Source organism: Chiloscyllium plagiosum, chromosome 5 (assembly GCF_004010195.1).
Source record: "Chiloscyllium plagiosum isolate BGI_BamShark_2017 chromosome 5, ASM401019v2, whole genome shotgun sequence".
NCBI lineage: Eukaryota > Metazoa > Chordata > Chondrichthyes > Orectolobiformes > Hemiscylliidae > Chiloscyllium > Chiloscyllium plagiosum.
The window spans coordinates 79,380,313-79,397,176 of NC_057714.1; the positions used below are offsets into that span (position 1 = coordinate 79,380,313).

The following is a 16,864-nucleotide window of genomic DNA, read 5'->3' on the forward strand; positions in this document are numbered from 1 at the left end:
GATGGATGTGGAAGGCTCCTTTAGGGCCTTGGATAGAGGTGAGGGAAGAGGTGTGGGCGCAGGTTTTACAGTTCCTGCGGTGGCAGGGGAAAGTGCCAGGATGGGAGGGTGGGTTTTAGGGGGGCGTGGACCTGACCAGGTAGTCACGGAGGGAACGGTCTTTGCGGAAGGCAGAAAGGGGTGGGGAGGGAAATATATCCCTGGTGGTGGGGTCTGTTTGGAGGTGGCGGAAATGATTTGGTTTATGCGATTTGGTAGGGTGGAAGGTGAGCACCAGGGGCGTTCTGTCCTTGTTACGGTTGGAGGGGTGGGGTCTGAGGGCAGAGGTGCAGGATGTAGACGAGATGCGTTGGAGGGCATCTTTAACCACGTGGGAAGGGAAATTGGTCTCTAAAGAAGGAGGCCATCTGTTTTTTTCTGTGGTGGAACTGGTCCTCCTGGGAGCAGATCCGGCGGAGGCGGAGGAATTGGGAATACGGGATGGCATTTTTGCAAGAGGACCTTGTTCTCTGCTTTGTTCCTGCCTGCCCTGACTGTTTGACTCACTCCTTTTCCCAACTGTACCAGTCTCAGATTGATCTCATTCCTCACTACGTTTTTGGGTCCCACCCCCCCCCCCCACCTTATTATTTTAAATCCTTCCAAGCAGCTCTAGCAGATCTCCCTACCAGTATATTAGTCCGCTTCCAATTCAGGCGCAATCCATCCATCTTGGACAGGTCACTTCTACCCAGAAGAGATTCCAATGATCCAAAAATGTGAAGCCTTTTCCCCTGCACCAGCTCCTTACCCACACATTCTGCTGTATCCTCCTATTCCTACCCTTACTAGCTCATAGCACCAGGAGTTATCCAGATATTACTACCCTCAAGGACCTCCTGTTTAAATTCCTGCCTAACCTCCTATATTCTCCCTTCAGAATCTCACCATTTTCACTTCCTATGTCATCAGTTCCAATGTGTACAATGACCTCTTGCTGGTACCTCTCCCTTTTGAGAACATTCTGCACCCTCTCTGATTATCCTTGATTCTGGCATCAGGGAAGCAACACACCATTCTTACTTTTTGCTGCTGGCCGCAGAAACATTTGTCTGTGCCTCTGACTAGAGAGTCCCCTATCACAATCGATTGCTTGGTGCCCCTCATTCCATTAGAGCCAGTTCTGATACCAGAAACTTGACTCTTTGTGCTACATTCCCCCTACATTTTCCAAAGTTGGATACTTGTTTGAAATGGGGTCCTGCAGTCTTTCCATATAGCTTACAATCTCAGCCCTGGTAAGTCTCTGTTGTATCCTCCAATTGGAGAAAGGATGTTTGAGGACTCATGTATTGAGGTATTAAGGAAGGGTTAGCATCCTTCCTTTGATGCCTAAATCTGAACACTGTGCTGCAGCTGAGGCATAATCAATGTTTTATAAAGCTTTAGTGTAACTTCTTTTCTTAGTGATGCACTAGTTCTGGAGCACAAGCCTTCAATATTACAGCCAGATTGTTGTCAAAATTCAAGTTCTTTGCGATACCTGCATGCATAGCAGTTTCTTGGTATTATGTGGAATGAATTGAAATGACTAAAGGTTGGCTTCTGTTATTTCAGTATCTCCATAGTAAGATAAAGTCACCATAGTTCCTGATGACCATAGGGCTGCTCTTTCATTCAAGAGATATGACTAGTGGTGACTTAACTTGAGGGTCACCATGCCTCAGATGAGGAGCACGTTTAGGCAGGTGGGACCTCCATGTTTAGCTATTTAGCTCAATGCATCAAGCGCTCAACACTTCTAGCTGAAGACTGTTGCAAATGTTCACCTTCATTTTTTGCAGTTGACTGTTGAGCTCTAATATCCTTGAAGGCAAGAATATTTTTGGTGCTTCTTCTCCCGTTTGGTCTTTTAATTGTCAATGCTACTCACACCTGGGATGTAGCAAGAATGGAGAACTCTGATTTCATCCATTGGTCATGGAATCACTTCGCTTTGTCTGCAGCATGCTTATTCTGCTGTTTGACAATAAGATGTAGAAACAGAAGTTGGCAATTATAGAACATAGAACTTAGAACATAGAACAATACAGCACAGTCATCCATTGGTCATGGAATCACTTCGCTTTGTCTGCAGCATGCTTATTCTGCTGTTTGACAATAAGATGTAGAAACAGAAGTTGGCAATTCTGCCCATTGAGTCTGCTGCACTTTAGAATGACATCATGGACAGTCTGGTAATCCTCAACTCCATTTGCCTGCCTTTCTCTCATAAACCTTGATTCCCTAGATTCCAAAAATCTATCTAAACCTTGAGTATACTTAATAAACAAGCCTCAGGAATTCTGCAGTAAAGAATTCCACATATCCATTACCCTCTGAGAGAAGAAATTCCTCCTTATCTCAGTCTTAAATGCACAACCCTTACTTTGAGATTATGTCCTCTTGTTCCTGGATTCATCTGCAAAGAAAACCAGTAAGTCCATAGAAGATGGTAAAAGGGCATTGTTTGAAATGGGGTCCTGCAGTCTTTCCATATAGCTTACAATCTCAGCCCTGGTAAGTTCTAAGACAGTATTATGGTGGCAGAAAGGATGTTTGAGGACTCATGTATTGAGATAGTATGGGCTGAGGTTAAAAACAGGAAATATTGAGATAGTATGGGCTGAGGTTAAAAACAGGAAAGGAGAGGTCATCCTGTTGGGAGTTTTCTACAAGCCTCCGAATGGTTCCAGAGATGTAGAGGAAAGGATAGCAACAATGATTTTTGATAAGAGCAAGAGTGACAGGGTAGTTGTTATGGGGGCCTTTAATTTTCAAACTATTGACTGCGAATACTATAGTTCAAGTAATTTAGATGAGTCTTTTTTTGTCCAATGTGTGCAGGATGGTTTCCTGATCCATCCAGGAAAGGAGTGAGGCCAACAAGAGGTGAGGCCACATTGGATTTGGTACTGGGTAATGAACCCAGCCAAGTGTTAGATTTGGAGGTAGGTAAGCACTTTGTGATAGTGACCACAATTTGGTTATATTTACCTTAGCAATTGAAAGCGATAGGTATATACCGCAGGGCAAGAGTTATCGCTAGCAGAACGACAATTATGATGCGATTAGGCAAGATGTAGGATGCATAGGATGGGGTAACAAACTGCAGGGGATGGGCATAATTAGAATGTGGAGCTTATTCAAGGAACAGCTATTGCGTGTCCTTGGTAAATATGTACCTGTCAGGCAGGGAGGAAGTTTTGAGTAAGGGAGCCATGGTTGACTGAAGAAGAAGGCTTATGTTAGGATGAGATATAAAAGCTCAGTTAGGGTGCTTGAGAATTACAAATTAGCCAGGAAAAACCTAAAGAGAAAGCTAAGAAGAGCCAGGAGGGGACATGAAAATTCATTGGCAAATAGGATCAAAGAAAACCCTAAGATTTTCTATAGGTATATTAGGAACAAAAGAATGACGAATAAGATTAAAGCAAATCCAAGATAGTAGTGGGAAGTGGCATGTGGGGTCAGAGGAGATAGGGGAAGTGCTAACTCAATATTTTTTGTCAGTATTCACACTAAAAAAAGACAATGTTGTCGAGGAGAATACTGAAATACAGGCTACTAGAATAGATGGGATTGAGGTTCACAAGGAGGAGGTGTTAGCAATTCTGGAAAGTGTGAAAATAGATAAGTCTCCTGGGCCAGATGGGATTTATCCTAAGATTGTCTGGGAAGCCAGGAAGGAGATTGCTGAGCCTTTGGCTTTGATCTTTGTGTCGTCATTCTGTACAGGAATAGTGCCAGAAGACTGGAGGATGGCAAATGTTCCCTTGTTCAAGAAGGGGAGTAGAGACAACCCTGGTAATTATAGACCAGTGAGCCTTATTTTGGTTGTGGGTAAAATGTTAGAAAAGGTTATAAGAGATAGAATTTATAATCATCTAGAAAGGAATAAGTTGATTTGGGATAGCCAACATGGTTTTATGAATGGTAGGTTGTACCTCACAAACCTTATTGAGTTCTTTGAGAAGTTGACCAAACAGGTGGATGAGGGTAAAGCGGTTGATGTGGTGTATATGGATTTCAGAAAGGAGTTTGATAAGGTACCTCATGGTAGGCTATTGCACAACATATGGAGGCATGGGATTGAGGGTGATTTAGCAGTTTGGATAAGGCATTGGCTAGCTGAAAGAAGACAGAGGGTGGGGGTTGATGGGAAATGTTCATCCTGGAGTTCAGTTACGAATCATGTACCGCAAGGGTCTGTTTTGGGTCCACTGCTGTTTGTCATTCTTATAAATGACTTGGATGAGGGCTTAGAACGATGGGTTAGTAAATTTGCGGATGACACTAAGGTCAGTAGAGTTGTGGATAGTGCTGAAGGATGTTGTTGGTTACAGAGGGACATAGATAAGCTGCAAAGCTGGGCTGAGAGGTGGCAAATGGAGTTTAATGTGGAAATGTGTGAGGTGATTCACTTCAGAAGGAGCAATAGAAATAAAGAGTACTGGACAAAGGTAAGATTCCTGATGCTTGAATTTTAGTTTGTGGGCGGCACGGTGGCACAGTGGTTAGCACTGCTGCCTCACAGCGCCAGAGACCCGGGTTCAATTCCCGACTCAGGCTACTGACTGTGTGGAGTTTGCACATTCTCCCCGTGTCTGCGTGGGTTTCCTCCGGGTGCTCCGGTTTCCTCCCACAGTCCAAAGATGTGCGGGTCAGGTGAATTGGCCATGCTAAATTGCCCGTAGTGTTAGGTTAAAGGGGTAAATGTAGGGGTATGGGTGGGTTGCGCTTCGGCGGGTCAGTATGGACTTGTTGGGCCGAAGGGCCTGTTTCCACACTGTAAGTAATCTAATCTAATCTAATCTAATCTAATGAGCAGAGAGATCTCAGTGTCCATGTACATAGATCCCTGAAAGTTGCCAGCCAGGTTGATAGGGTTGTATTAGCTTTTATTAGTAGAGGGATTGAGTTTCGTAGCCATGAGATCATATTGCAGCTATACAAAACTCTGGTGCAGCCGCGGTTGGGGTATTGCATATAGTTCTGGTCACCTCATGAGAGGAAGGATGTGGAAGCTTTGAAAAGGGATCAGTGGAAATTTATGAGGATGTTGCCTGGTATGGAGGGAAAGTCTTACGAGGTAAGGCTAAGGGACTCAACGCTGTTTTCATTAGAGAGAAGAAGGTTGAGAAGTGAATCAATTGAGACATTTAAGATAATCAGAGGGTTAGACAGGGTGGGCAGTGAGAGCCTTTTTCCTTGGATGATGGTGGCCAGCATGAGAGGACATAGCTTTAAATTGAGGGGTGATAGATATAGAACAGATGTCAGATGTAGTTCTTTACTCAGAGTAGTAGGGGCATGGAATGGCCTGCCTGCATCAGTAGTAGACTCGCCAACTTTAATGGCATTTAAATGGTCATTGGATAGACATATGGATGAAAATGCAGCGAAATTGACGTTTCGGGCAAAAGCCCTTCATCAGGAATTCCTGATGATTCCTGATGAAGGGCTTTTGCCTGAAACATCGATTTCGCTGCTCCTTGGATGCTGCCTGAACTGCTGTGCTCTTCCAGCACCTCTAATCCAGAATCTGGTTTCCAGCATCTCCAGTCATTGTTTTTACCATATGGATGAAAATGGAATAGTGTAGGGCTTCAGATTGGTTTCTCAGGTGGGTGCAACATTGAGGGCTGAAGGGCCTGAACTGCACTGTAATGTTCTATGTTCTAACCCATCCTCTCTACTCTGTGAAGACCCCTAAGAATCTTCTATGTTTTAATAAGATCTCTCCTTGTTTAAATCTCCAGTGAGCACAAGCTTATCCTACTCAGGGAGAAAGTGAGGTCTGCAGATGCTGGAGATCAAAGTTGAAACTTTATTGCTGGAACAGCACAGCAGGTCAGGCAGCATCCAGGGAACAGGAGATTCGACGCCTCGATTCCTGAAGAAGGGCCTGTGCCCGAAACGTCGAATCTCCTGTTCCCTGGATGCTGCCTGACCTGCTGTGCTGTTCCAGCAATAAAGTTTCAACTTATCCTACTCAGCCTCGTAAGGAAATCTGTCCATACTGGAATAAACCTAGTGAACCTTATCTGTATTGCCTCAAATGTCAGTATATATTTTCCTTAAATTAGGGAACCAAAATGGTTCGCAGTATGTGCTCTAACTAGTGCCTTATATAGTTTTAGCAAGACTTTCCTATTTTAGTAATTAATTCCCTTTGAAATAAATGTATTACATTTGCCTTCCTTACCACCTGCTGAATTCATGTGCTGGCTTTTTGTGAATTATGAACAAGTACCCCCAAACCACTCTGTGCTGAAAATTTCTCCATTGGTGTTTCTCCATTTTCAGCTCCTCTATTTTTCATGCCAAGTTTTCATTTTCTGATCTTATTTTCCATATACCACATTTTTGTCCACTCATTTAATGTCTATACAACTCTAGAGATTCTTTTCCATCATCCTCACCACTTCCCACCTATTTTTCATCAGCTGTAATCTTAGTGATAGCACATTCACTTCCCTCACCCAAGTAATTCATGTACAGTATTTTAAATAACTGTGGCCCCAGCACTAATCCCTGTGGCACTCCATTAGTTACAGGTTACCATCCTGAAAATAGTCCCCATATCCCTCTTTTCTGTCTTCTATTATTTAGCCAATCTCCTTTTCATGAAAAGGGTATAACCAACTCCATGGGCTCTTATTAAGTAGCTTTTGTGAGGTACATTATATGTTTTGGTAATCCAAGTCTATTCCGTCCACCATGATCTCTTTATCCTGTTTGTTAGCTCTGCAAAAAAAATCTCATGAATTGCAGATGTGATTTTCCCTTTGAAGCCATGTTCATTTGGCTATGTGTTTTCTCGATGTGTTTTTAAATATTCAGATATAATTACATCTGTAACATAGACTCTTAACATTTTCCTAATAACAGGCATTAAGAAAACAGGCCCATTGTACTTTTTGTGTCCTCTTTTTGAATAGCGGTGTCATATTCATAGTTTTCCAATCCTCTCAGACTTTTCCAGAATCTAAGGGTTCTTAGAAGATTCCTATCACTGTATCCACTATCTCTGTAGCTACTTCCTCCCTTATCATAGGATGCAACTTATCAAGTCTAGGGATTCACTGGCCTTTAATTCCATTTCCCCAAGACCATAACTGTCTCTCAAGTAAAAAGTCATTATTTCCTCGCCAAGTTTTACCCCTTGATTCGGTATTTTGGAAGGCTACTAAAATGATGTTTAATACGGGTGTAATTCTGTGTTGCAGCTTGACCAGTTGGCACTTCTTTTTTGATACACCTTTATTCTGGTGTGCTATTCTGTACTCCATTGAAACCTACATTGAAATCCACTGGCTGGATTATAAAGTGAGGGATATGCTATGTCATGACATTACAGATATTGGTGGAATACAGTTATGCTGCTGCTGATGGCAAGAATTGTTTTAGATTTAGATTACTTACAGTGTGGAAACAGGCTCTTCGGCCCTACAAGTCCACACCGCCCCGCCGAAGCGCAACCCACCCATACCCCTACATTTACCCCTTACCTAACACTACGGGCAATTTAGCATGTCCAATTCACCTGACCTGCACATCTTTGGACTGTGGGAGGAAACCGGAGCACCCGGAGGAAACCCACGCAGACACGGGGAGAACGTGCAAACTCCACACAGTCAGTCGCTTGAGGCGGGAACCTTGTGAATACTCAGTTTTAAGCTGTTAGAGCTGTTCTGAATTTATCACATTTTGCACAATGGTAGTATTATTCACAATAGAGGCTTTCTCAGTGTGTCCTCAAAAGTAGCATGGGTCATCATTCCAGCAATACAATCATGGTTTCTCTTTATGTTGGGCGTCACAACAAATGTGAGTTCGGTTTGACACCCATATCCTTCAGGGCAACATATAACTTGTCAATGTCCACAAGCTCTGAAAAAAATAAAGACAAAATGAAAAGTAGTAGTAGTGGTGCTAGATATTGATAATGAACATTGAAGTACCTTTAACAGACCACATCTGTGCCTCAGTGTTGCTTTCAAATGATACTTAACATGAATGAATACTGATTCATTAGATCAGAAAAGACAGTAGGTGGCATCCTTGCCCATGTTTGACCTGATGTCATGAGACTTCAGGGGGTCCAAAATCACTTTTGGAGAGTCCCTCTTAACTGTGTATGACAGTGCTCAGGTAGGTTACTCTACTTATAGAAACCCATGGAGGCAGTCCCTGGTTTGTTGAAATAGAGTAGAAGAGGGAGAGAAATCATAGTCCAGGAAATAAATCTTGGGATAGGGACTCCAAATATATCCTTTTTGGGCAAGGAAGTTCATCTACAAAAGAAATGTTTAAAAATAAGTTACATGGGCCTCCTTTAGCCAAAGGTTTTCACTTTTTGGTTCAAGACTGCATAGTCTACAGTTGGTCTGCTGTTCAAAAGGCACATATCACCCAAGACATCTCTGAAACAACCACTTAAATTAGTACCCCACCCCTCTGGGTGGGCAGACTCTGATAAGATAGGTGTGAGAGAAGAATGTGTTTGGAATGTGATGCGATCTTCCTTCTAACTAACCCTCAATCCCACCATTTTCGAGCTTCTGTTTGCACCATTCCTGTTAAGCAGAGATTTATAATTGGTTAACAATATTAGACAATATCTAATCACATAGTTGAGGGCAATGGTAGAGAACTAAAGCTGAATATTGTCATTATGTCATGAAAATTGACTCAATACCAACTCTTAACATTGCCAAGGGGTAATATAAAGGAACAAAATGAAGAAGCCAACAGTATAATCATCAGGTACTCTGAGTGCTGCTGACCAAGGGAAGTTGGGAAACAAATATTGAAGATTTAATAATATAACTGGGAATAAAACCAAGAAATCTTGTAGACTAAAACTATCGCAGAGGGGCCAAAGAGGAAACTATAATGTTCAACTGTAATGGACGTCCCAATGATTAAATAGGAAAATAGCTGCAGTTTCAATTCAGTTAGACTGCAAATCTCCATCTCCATTGTGAAATTTTCAAGCTGTTTTAAGGATATTAGAAAGTATGAAACATTGGAACAAAAGGAAGATTTTCCTCAGTAACCCCAAATTGAAACGGCATGGATTCTTTTGTGAATTTAAAGGATATTTTCAGCTAATATTTGGCAATTATCTTGGCAAACTTGCAGGACTTAGAGAAATCAGTGAGTAGATTGAAATTCCTGCCACTTTTCTCTTAAACTATCTGTATTTAATTACCATGGAGGGAGCACTTAGGATAGTAAGGACACAGAATGTACTCTAGATGGGGGATTTTGATGTCTACCACCATGAGTGACTTGGCAGAAGCACTACTGATCAAGCTGGTTGAGTTCAAAAGGACATTGAAACTTTACAGGATCTGTGGTAGGTAGTGATAGAACCAACAAGAGGGAATAGCATACTTGATGTCATCCTCACCAATCTACCTGATGCCGATGCATCTGTCCATGACAGTATTGATAGGAGTGACCACCGCACAGTCCTTGTGAATACTAAGTCCTGACTTCACATTCATAATACCTCACATCATTTTGTGTAGCATTATCTCTATGCTATATGGGACTGACTTTGAACAGACTGAGCGACTCAAGACTGAAAATTTATGAGGCGCTGTGGGCTATTAACAGCTGCAGAATCATAATCCAGCACAATCTGTAACCTTGTGGTCTAGCATATCCACCACTCTACTACTACTACCACCATTAAGCCAGGGGATCAACCATGATTCAATGAAGAATGCAGCAAGGCATGCCAGGAGCAGGCCTAGACACACCTAAAAATAAGGTGACAACCTGATGAAGTTGCAGAACAGGACTATTTGCATTCCTAACAGCATTAGCAGCAAATGATAAACAAAACTAAGTAATCCCACAACCAACAAATTTGATGTAAGTTCTGCAGTCCTGCCACCTCCAGTTGTGAATGGTGGTAAATAATTCAAGGTGGAGGAGGACACTCCACAAATATTGCCATCCTCAATGATTGAGAAGCCCAGCACATCCGTGCAAAACATAAGGCTGAAACATTCGCAGCACTCTTTTTGGCCAGAAGTAACAAATGGATTATCCATGTTGGCCTCCATGAGAATACCCAGCATCACAGATGCAAGTTTTCAGCTAATTCAATTCACTCCATGTGATATCAAGAAATGGTAGGAGGCATTAGATGCTGCAACAGCTGTGGGCCTGAACAACATTTCAGCAATAGTACTGAAGACTTGTTCTCCAGAACTTGCTGCAATTGTAGCCAAGCTGTTTCAGTAAAGCCACAACACTGATTTCCTCCAACAATCTGGAAAAATGCCCAGGTATATCCTGTATACAAAACGCATTAGAAATCCAACTCAGCCAACTATTGCCCCTTTAGTCTACTTTTGATCATCAGCAAATTGATGGAAGATGTCATCAATAGTGTTATCAAGCAGCATCTGTTCAGTAACGCTCAGTTTGGATTCCACCAGGGTCACTCAGTCCCTGACCTCATTATAAACTTGGTTCAAACATGGACAAAAGAGCTGAGTTCCAGAGGTGAGGTGAGAGTGACAGCCCTTGACATCAAGGCTGCATTCAACCAACTGTAGCATCAAGGAGCCTTAGCAAAACTGGATTAAATGAGAATCAGTGGAGAACTCACTGCTGGTTTGAGTCACACATGGCACATAGGAGAATGGTTCTAGAGGTCAGTCATCCCAGCCCTAAGACACCTCTGCAGGAGTTTCTTAGGTTATTGTCTTTGGCCCAAACACCTTCAGCCGCTTCATTAATGACCTTCTCTTCATCATAAGGACAGAATTTGGATGTTCGCTGATAATTGCTCAATGTTCGGCATCATTATTTAAGCATGAGAAAAAAAATGGCAAGTAATATTCATGCCATACAAATGCCAGGTTCCATTTTCAATAAGGGACAATCTAACCATTGTCCTTTTACATCCAATGGTGTTGCCATTAGTGAATCCCCATTATCAATATTCTAGAGGCTACCAGCTATCAGAAATTGGCCATATAAATACAGTGGCTACAAGAGTAGGTCAGAGGCTTAGAATACTGCAGCAAGTAACTTACCTCTTGAGAACCCAAACCTGTCCACCATCTACAAGGCATAAGTCAGACGTGGGATGGAATACTTCTCACTTCCTTGGATGAATGCAGCTCCAACAACACTCAAGATGCTTGACGCCATCTAGGACAAAGCAGCCCACTTAATTAACACCAAATTAACAAAACATCCATTCCCTCCACCATCGATGCCCAGGAGCAGCAGTCTGAACTCTCAGGAGCAGAAGTCTGAACTAACTACAGTATGCACTGCATAAATTCACCAAAGGTCCTAAGACCACACCCTGTTGGAATGACTACCACCATCTGGAATGACGAGTAACAGATACATGAGAACACCACCATCTTCAAGTTCCCTTTCAACTACTCACCATCCTGACTTTGAAATATATCTCCATTTTCAGTGCATGAGGTTAAATTTCTGAAATTCCCTCCCAAACAGCATTATGTCTACTTACAGCATATGGACTACAGCAATTCTATAAGACAGCTCACCACCAACTTATTAAGGGCAACTAGGATGGTCAATAATTGCTGGCCCAGCCAGCTTTGGCCACATCCCATAGGTGAAGAAAAAAAATACTATCCGTGTCACTGACAAGCTTCTTTTCCTCCCCTATTGTAACATACAGAGTATGCCAATGTTCTATCCATGACTTCATTTCCTTATTCTTTACCACCCCCTTAGAACAATGCAATTGATTTCTCTTACTTTGTTTAATTTTCAATACTAGGTTTGTTTCTGAAAAGATGGGTGGACCTATACACAAGGAAAAGCTTCATGAATTCAACTGGGAACTACACATTGCTGACCTGAAATTTGAATTAAAATCCAACATCATCCCCATTGGCAAAATTCAGAAAGGTGTCTACTACCACAGAGCCCTTCTATTCAAGGTAGATTTTCTTCCAGTAAAAAAATAAATTGCTCATTCATACAGTTTCCAAAATAATTTGAAATGCATGTAATAACTTATTTAATGAATCTATTTGTATTTCAGGCTTTAGCAGATAGAATAGGAATCAGTTGCAGTCTTGTTCGTGGAGAGTATAACCGAGCCTGGAATGAAGTCATGTTGGTTGACCAACCAACCCAAGATGTTATTGGGCTTTTCATTCCACCAACAAAATACATTGTGGATCTTATGCACCAAGTAGGCAACTTGATGAGGACTGACAGTCCTGATGCAGCACACTATGAAAGTTACAGTAGTTGTAAACATACTACTTGTAAATGTTGCAAACAGTTGTCTTGGTACCTAGATCATTTTGAAAATAAATAAATAAATTGCTAAAGTCTGCATTTGACAAATTTGATAGATTTAAACAGATTGCAAATTGGTGCTACAAAATTGTAAATGCCATCTTAAAAATTGACCATTGAGTCACCATGCCAGTTTGTTTAGTTTAAATATTTATAATAATCTTTGCTATATTCATTTTTATCACCTAATGAAATGACCTTTTCTCTAAATGGGAGCATTTAACGATTACTGATATGTTTATGTGTTACTTGATTTTCACACAAACCATTCAATTGCTCTTCTTCTTGTTAGCATTTCCACAACTTGTGTAGGTGTGTTGTTTTACATTATAAATGGAATACCAAATAAATTAATATTACAACGACAGAACTACATCATACTGAAAAGTACATTATTAATGTCCTTTATCCTGCTGCTATATATTTTAAGAAGATAGGTCAAACAGTTGTGGTTGATATTATTTTGTCCTATGCTACAGTTTAGATCTGAATTCTCAGCCAACATCTTAAAATTACAGAAGCATTCATCTCACCACACGTAAATTCACCATTAGTTTTAGTTAAACAGAAGGAAAATAGGAACAAGGGGAAGAATTAGGACAACGGCCCCTCAAGTCTGCTCCACCATCTGATAAAACCATTGCTGATCTGACTGTGGCCTCAACTCCACATGTTCCCATTACACATCTGCAGTTCAAGATGTGTAACCCTTGATCCCCTTACTAATCAAGAAATTATCTATCTCTGTCTTAAATACACTCAATGATTTGGCCTCTACAGCCTTCTGCAGTAGTGAGTTCCACAGATTAACCACCCTCTGGCTGAAGGCACTCCTCCTCACCTCAGTTCTAAAGGTCAGCCCATCACTCTGAGGCTGTGCCCTCAGTTCCGAGTCTCTCCTACTGGTGGAAACACCTACTCCACATCCACTCTATCCAGGCCTCTCAGTACTCTGTGTGAGATATCTCACACAGTGAGATACTCCCCATTCTTCTAAACTTTATGGGGTACAGACCCAGAGTCCTCAACTAATCCTCATGTGACAAGCCCTTTATCCCCAGGATCATTCTTATAAACCTCCTCTGGAGCCCACCAACACCAGCACATCCTTTCGTAAAATCGGGGCCCTAAACTCACAATATTCCAATTGTAGTCTGACCAGAGCCTTATGCACCATTAGCAGTACATCTTTGCCCTCTTTCCCCTTGGCACGGTGGCTCAGTGGTTAGCACTGCAGCCTCACAGCACCGGGGTCCCAGGTTTGATTCCAGCCTCAGATGACTGTCTGTGTGGAGTTTGCACATTCTCCCCGTGTCTGCGTGAGTTTCTTCCGGGTGCTCCAGTTTCCTCCCACAGTCCAAAGATGTGCAGGTCAGGTGAATTGGCCATGCTAAATTGCCCATAGTGTAAGTGTGTTAGTCAGAGGGAAATGGGTCTGGGTGCGTTACTCTTCGGAGGGTCGGTGGACTGGTTAGACTGAAGGGCCTGTTTCCACACTGTAGGGAATCTAATCAGGAAATGAATGTGAACATTTGCATTTTCCTTCCTAACCACCAACTGAATCTGTATGTTAACCTGAAGAGAATCCTGAATTAGGACCTCCAAGTCCCTTTGTACTTCAGATTTCCAAAGCCTCTCCCAATTTAGAAAATAGTTGATGCCTCTATACTTCCTACCAAAGTGTATAACCTCACACTTTCCCACACTGAATTTCACCTGCCTCTTTTTAGCACATTTGCTGACCATGTCCAAGTCCTTCTGCAGCCTCTCTGCTCCCTCAACACTGCTGATCCACTACCTGAAAAGAATACTTCTGGAACAATAGAAAATGTAGAAGATTTTATCAGCACTCTTGGGTTCACTGTGTTCAACTGGAGAGAAATTAGTGAGGTCTGTCTCAAAGATGATATCCTGATCTCCTGGATTTTCTTTTACCAATATTCACCTCCATGGAAATGAGTGGCTAATCCAATTGTAATATCGCATTTTTAAGGAGGCAGCTCACCACTTCTCAAGGGCAATTAAGGATGAGCAGCAAATGCTGACTTAGCCAAATAATAATAAAAACTGCTTTGGCAATTCAGATCAGGTAGGCAGTTGAATACATGCTTGCCCTGACCAATGACCCAGCCCTTTAAATAGGATGGAGGAATGTCTAGACTTGGCCTCACTAATTTGCAACAATGTGATCTCCATTTCTTGACTCGCAGGAAAGTGTGAATAGACATGAGGGGGAAAATGGAGAAGAAGCACAGTAAAGTGGAGACTTCTCAAGGTTTTCCCATTTCTCATTCTTTGTCCACTTGCATTACCCTGCAGTAAAATCATCACATGAAACTTCTTACTCTGATGACAAGATTTGACCCTGCACAGATGCAGATTGGGCAATCTTTGGCAGGGTCCTTTCCAACCCCAGGTCCAAAGGCTGTTCACCATGGCATCTCAACTGGAAAGACAGACAAATAAACAACCTGCCTCTCATTTGTAGCACTATGTAGAAGAAAATTTTTTTTTTTATAGTTGCACACAGAAATTCACATAGATGATTATGAGTATTTCAATACCTAATATATTAGCAAATGTAAATGAAAATGCAGATTAATTTCTATTTTCCAGTTACTTTTATTGATAGCTCTGTGACTTCAAATAGACATTAGCCTTAAGAAGATGAGAAAGGGGCAGGTATAAAATGGAGGGATTTCTGATGTTGGAATGCAGATTTGGTTTGTACAGGGGAGCAGATTTCAGTAATTTTGTACCATAAAACTTCTCAGAATCACATTATCTGAACTGTACCTGATTGAATCTTTCCTTTTCCTTAAGGAAAATGATTACTTCCAACACTTACTGTTTTTATTTCAGTTTTCCAGCACTTTCAAATATTTCTTTAGGTCAGAGGGATTTGTTGGCCTGTCTATTTCACTAACGGTATCTGTAGTTGCTGTTTCTCTTGGGCTGTAGCACAAATTGAAAATGGAACAGAGGTAATATGATTAGTAACAATGCACAGATGAGGAGGAATAAGACAAGAGGAGAAAGTAAGAATGCTGGGAAGAGTGTGTCACAATGAGCGTCATGGTGAAGCAGTCTGGCTCGAGTGTCCTAAAGTCAGCAATACAATGAAGTAGTCTGGGAAGAGTGTCAAAAAGTGACATGGGGCAAGTGGAAGCAGCTGCTTAGGAGAGTAAGGTCGTGTGAGTATTTCTATTTTTTTTGAGCTCTTTGTTTTAGATTTATAGTTTGTACAGGCAATAGTGCAGAGATCCAGAGAATAAGAGCTGTAGAATAATAAATGTTTGATTTTAAGGATAATCTATGGATTAACTTAGAAGGATAAGTCATGGAAGGAGAGCTCAAGGCTCTAGTGCACTCCTCCTCCTCTACGTGGCAAGTCAGGCACAGTTCTGAAACTGGTGTCCAGATTGCGTGCAGGAAGAATCTTTCAGTGCAGCTCCTGAGTTTCAGAGCCAAAGCGGTGGCTAGGGACCCTGTGGAGCATCCATGAGGCTGATAGAGTGACCACCTCACTGTATGTGATATCTACAATACTGTGACTTCGGGGCAGGAAAAGAATGGATGACCACCAAGCAGACAAAGCAGACTAAACTGGTAGAGCAGGAACCCCCTGTGGACATTCTCCTGAAAAAGAGATATACCATTTTAGATACTGTTGGTAGGAGTTGGCATCTCAGTGGAAAATATCAACAGTCAAATTTGTTGCACCATGGTTGGTTGTACTGCATGAAGGAGGAGGAATATGTGTGGAAAAGCTATAATAATAGGGGTCTCGATAATTAGGGGAATAAATAGGAGTTTTGTGGCTACAAACAAGACCACAGATAATAGAATGGATGGTATGTTGCTTCCTGGGTGCCAGGGTCAAAAATGTCTCGGAGTGCCTACAAGGCATTCTGTAGTGGGAGGATGAACACTCTGTAATCATGATACACGTCAGTACCAACAAAATGGATAAAAAGGAATGAGGTCCTAAAAGCAGAATATAGGGAATTAGGAAGCAAGTTAAAGTAAGACCCTGGGGATAGTGATCTCAAGATTGCTACCAGTGCGACATGCTAGTCAGAGTAGAAAAAGCAGGATATATCAGTGGATGTAAGGCTGGGATGAAGATGCAAGGGAGAGCTTTTCAGATCTGTGGGACCTTGAAACCTGTTCTGCTGGACGTAGCACCAGTATAAGCTGGATGGTTTGCACCTGAACAGGACCAGAATTGATGTCCTTCGGGGTATTTTGCTAGTGTGATTGGGGAGCAATAAATTAAAATGGCAGGGGAATGGGAATCTATACAGGGAGACATAGATGAAGGAGACAAGGGCAGAAACAAAACACAGAATGAGAAATAAGAAAAGGGATAGGCAGAGAATTTTTTTTTATAGATATTTTTATTAGAAATTTAACATTTTTACAAGTTTACAAAAATAAACAAAACTCTCAGATATAAACATTGATATACAATTAGCTCAAATATACAATAGCCAAAATTTGACAAAAAAAAACAAAACAA

At 41.6% G+C, this 16,864-nt stretch overlaps 1 protein-coding gene across 6 annotated transcripts in view; it reads left to right on the forward strand.

Annotated features, from left to right (window-relative positions):
- armc3 (armadillo repeat containing 3) overlaps positions 1–12,707 on the forward strand; it is a 201,039-nt gene extending 188,332 nt beyond the window's left edge. For all 6 annotated transcript variants that reach the window (XM_043690445.1, XM_043690444.1, XM_043690441.1 and 3 more), the window contains 2 exons: positions 11,813–11,975; positions 12,080–12,707. In XM_043690445.1, the coding sequence (XP_043546380.1) occupies positions 11,813–11,975; positions 12,080–12,361 (445 nt within the window). In that variant the 3' untranslated portion in view covers positions 12,362–12,707. The remainder of the gene's footprint in view (positions 1–11,812; positions 11,976–12,079) is intronic.
- Positions 12,708–16,864: the final 4,157 nt, after the last annotated feature.